At 45.9% G+C, this 3,733-nt stretch overlaps 1 protein-coding gene across 1 annotated transcript; it reads right to left on the bottom strand.

The window, feature by feature from the left end:
- Positions 1–1,042: 1,042 nt before the first annotated feature.
- On the bottom strand, positions 1,043–2,325 carry LOC137259669 (uncharacterized protein F54H12.2-like). Its single transcript, XM_067797270.1, has 2 exons — positions 1,705–2,325; positions 1,043–1,636 (listed from the first exon to the last, which is right to left on the bottom strand). Exons 1-2 carry the CDS (start codon positions 2,323–2,325, stop codon positions 1,043–1,045), a joined length of 1,215 nt encoding a protein of 404 aa, XP_067653371.1.
- Positions 2,326–3,733: the final 1,408 nt, after the last annotated feature.

Below are 3,733 nucleotides of genomic sequence, written 5' to 3'. Positions count from 1 at the left end.
TTGACATGAAGTAAAACTTTCATTCTATCAAAATAAAAATTTGGATTTCCTTGAATTCTGAAAGTTTGTTATTTTTTCTTATAAACCTTTAATTGAAAATTTGTGTTAAAAAAAAAAATTAAAATAAAATAAAGAAAAATGGTGATACCAAAAAAAATATATTTTTTTTTAAATTAAAAAAATTGTACATCATGCATATAAAAATGTGTTTGGCTCAGGTTGTAATAATCATTATCCATTTTTTTTTGAAAAACTGTAGATAAAGATAAAAACTTGTTGTCAAAGAGGAAAAACTTGTTTTACAAATTCACAAATATGTTTTCTTTGTACAACAAAAAAACAAACACGCAAAGGAGTTTTCTACATTTTTTTTTTTTAATCATTACACGTGTTTTCTTTTTCTAGTACATGGTGTTCAAATCAAACCTTTATAAAATTACAAAGAACAATACAACAGCAAAAGTAGGCTAAAGAAAACAATAGGGTACAAATAAACACAGTTAATACACGTTTATCATCTAACATTGAAGCTAAGAGCAGGTGATGGGTAGCGATGTACAGCGAGTGCAATATTTGAAATAGCGACACATGGATCGCGAAACAAAATCATCATTCCACAGCAAGTCGGAAGGATGAAATGGCTGGACAATCCGGTTCAAACTTAAACGATCTTTGAATTTACGCAGCAGGTAATACAAACAATACAAACCGCAGAGGTCTGACTCTACGGATTGCAACTGCTGACTGTTTCGTACGTAAGAACTGACGTGCGTTTTTAAATAACGGTCAAAGTCCACATACACTGGTTCTCCGAGACTGTTGAAAAGTTCTGCTCTCTTCCCATGGATGACCATGGCGATCCAATGACGACCTTTGCTTTGTCTTATCTCTGTATTGACGATAAGACCCACACCTCGGGCAAGCATGTTGTCTGGGATGGAGAGTGGTAGGGTATTTTTGGCGTACACGCCCAACACGTGTCTCTGTAAGCTGGAATCGCACTGGACAGCGCACCAAAGCTCCGAAGCCTTCATCTGACGTTCTACTTGACAAACACGTTCCGCGCTTTATCGATCTCAATCAGAGAGTTTCTCTGAGTCATGACAATGCAGCTCAGCGGTTGAGTGAGGGCATTTTTGAACTCCAGTTCGAGCCTCACGTCTCCAGACTTCACCAAATTGAGGTATTCCGAATCGGCGCAAATCTTGTCCAGGTCAAAGACGTAGAGGGCACTTCCCAGGAGAAACTCGCCTCTGCTGATGCCGTTGCCCTTGCCTTCCGCCCACAAACCCATACCATCGAGCATGCTGACATAAGTGGCGACATCGTCCGCTTCGGTCGGCTGACCTGGCACCCTGGCACCGTCGATGTAGAGGGTAATCTTTTTCACCATCGAGGATAAAAAATTGTATGGGTTGCGATCGTATGGACCGTTCAGAGAGGCCGATTCGACCAAGCCAACGATATAACGGCTGGCCACGGGGTTGGAGACGTTGTCGATGGAATGACTCAGCTGCGATGTCGGGATGCTGGTGACCTTGACCTCGCTCTTCGTGTATGGGTAGAGGGCGTTAGACTTTTCGAACAGGGAGTTGTGAGCCAAGATCAGAGCGGGGTTGACTTTGACTTTGCAGACCTGCAGATAAGCATCCAGGAGATGCACTTTGAATTCGTGGCTAGTCACGCTGGTCTATACATTTTCACGGTCATGTCCACTTCGTTGATCAGGTGACGGTTCATTTCGAAGATGTCTTCGAAGATGGGACCCGACATGGTCAGTTCCTTGCTTTGGGCGATAAAATAGGCACGTGTCATCATTCCATTGTTGACCGATCCCGTGACGTCACTGCTTTCCAAGTCCGCATTGGTCACGGCGTAGTCCTTGTAGAACAGCTGTGAGGTCAACTGCGTGCTTTTGGCTTCTGCATCGTACCCGAGCAGAGCTTTCATCATGCTCTTGTAGGCATAGTGGTTGTTGGTCGAAGACACCAGCTGATTCTGCAGGTAGACAGACGTTTGAGAAAATAGCGCCGACATAAACAAGTTTATGGGAGCCACGTTTTCATCTTCCGCCAACGACGTGGTGCCGTCGGCTTGAGTGACCTTGACCTTCACGTGCAGACGGGTCCGTTTCAGATCGATGTAGTCGGCTCCCGAATTGGACACGTGAAACTCCAGCGGGCTCGTGTCGTTGATTTGACTCAGAGGCCTCACATTAACGAAATAATGCTTCTGCACTGAACTTTGATATCCTTTGATAAGTGAAAACAAATTCAACGCTTCGGGAACCAGTTCCTCAAAGTCCCCGTCGTTTATGAGAGACATGCTTTTGGTTCTCTTTTAACTGAAAATGTCGTCTTCTCGCACGGGTGTGCACTTGAGCGCTTTGGCGGTTTTCGAAGGGACGATGGAGGTAGTGTTCTCGGTTCGACGAATTTTCTTCGTTGTGACGCATCTCTCGCCCGCTTTGCGTTTTATAGCCTTGGCTCTCTTGTCCTTGGCTTCGGCTCTGTCTACCTTGCTTTGAGATTCCGAGGTCACGCGCATGGTGACATCAACGGTCGTTTGGGGTGGCGTTGCGGCTGCTGTCCGACGTCGAACTGGAATCACCATCTTTTGAGCTTTCCCGTAAAGTAGATTGGAAGTCTTCCTCACGTGTTTGTTGTCGAAGGAGTGTTTGAACTTGGCATAGTCCAGAACGTACAGCGGACGAGATTCCATGGTGGGCAAGGATACGTGCAGTAAAGTTACTCCACGAAAGGATATCGTCTCAAGTGAAGTGTGGCGTGGGTCTCCCCCGACAAGAATGATGCGGTGCCGACGTCGTCGCTCCTTAAATACAGATCAATGTTGTCCGTTTCTTTCAGTTTGACGCGCATGCACATTTCGGTGCTGAAGCTGTAAGTAGGACCCTGTCTCAAATCGATCCTTCTCAGTAAGTTCAGCTGAGTCTCTCCCACCAACGAAGTGTCGCAGAGATTACACAAAACGTCAACGTAGGGATCTTTGACCTTGCTCATGTCTATGGATCCAAAGTTCAGCTCCTTCAAGGACACCACCCAGAATCCGTCAAACGTCAGTCTCTGGTTCAGTTTCACCCGAAAACGATAGGGCGTGTTCCCCGTGAAGGATGTGGTTTTGGAGTCTGAGCTTTTGAGAAACACGTACTTCTCCATGATTTGTTTCACGCTTCTTTCAGTTCGCTTTCCGGCACGTAGGAGTCAAACTTTTTTGGCCAACCAAGCCAGCGCACCAGGGCGTACGTCTCCCCCTTCACCTTTTTCCTTTTCAAGACCTTCTCTACTCGCCAGAGCACGTCGTCCGCTTTGTCGACCTTCTTTAGCTCGTTGACGTAAAATGATCCGGTCAGAGGCTCGTCGTGAAAGTCTTTCAGTTTGTACTGAGCAAACCCCTGCTTTCTGTAGCGTTGAGATACTTTGAAAAGCTCCTCCGTCCACTTGAGATCGAGCACCGTGCTGAAGGGTCTTCTCAGATATGAGATGCGAACCAGGTCGCCTACTTTAAATAGGTATCTCTTGACTCGAGGTTTGCCGCTGACTTTCTTCCTCAAGGGTTTGAGGTAGACGTGATTCCACACTTTGACCTGGTTCTCCTCAGTCACTCGTGCAGGAGACAGTTGTGGCAGCGAAGAATGCGACGTGTGGTTGTAGTTGTACACCAGTTCGGGGAGAACGTCCAAGTAGCGTTTGGTGTTTTTGTGCGTCATGTATCG

The sequence above is a fragment of the Haliotis asinina genome, chromosome 13 (genome assembly GCF_037392515.1).
Source record: "Haliotis asinina isolate JCU_RB_2024 chromosome 13, JCU_Hal_asi_v2, whole genome shotgun sequence".
Classification (NCBI taxonomy): Eukaryota; Metazoa; Mollusca; class Gastropoda; order Lepetellida; family Haliotidae; genus Haliotis; species Haliotis asinina.
Note: the sequence above shows the minus strand (reverse complement) of the source record. Positions and strands in the feature narration are given on the sequence as shown.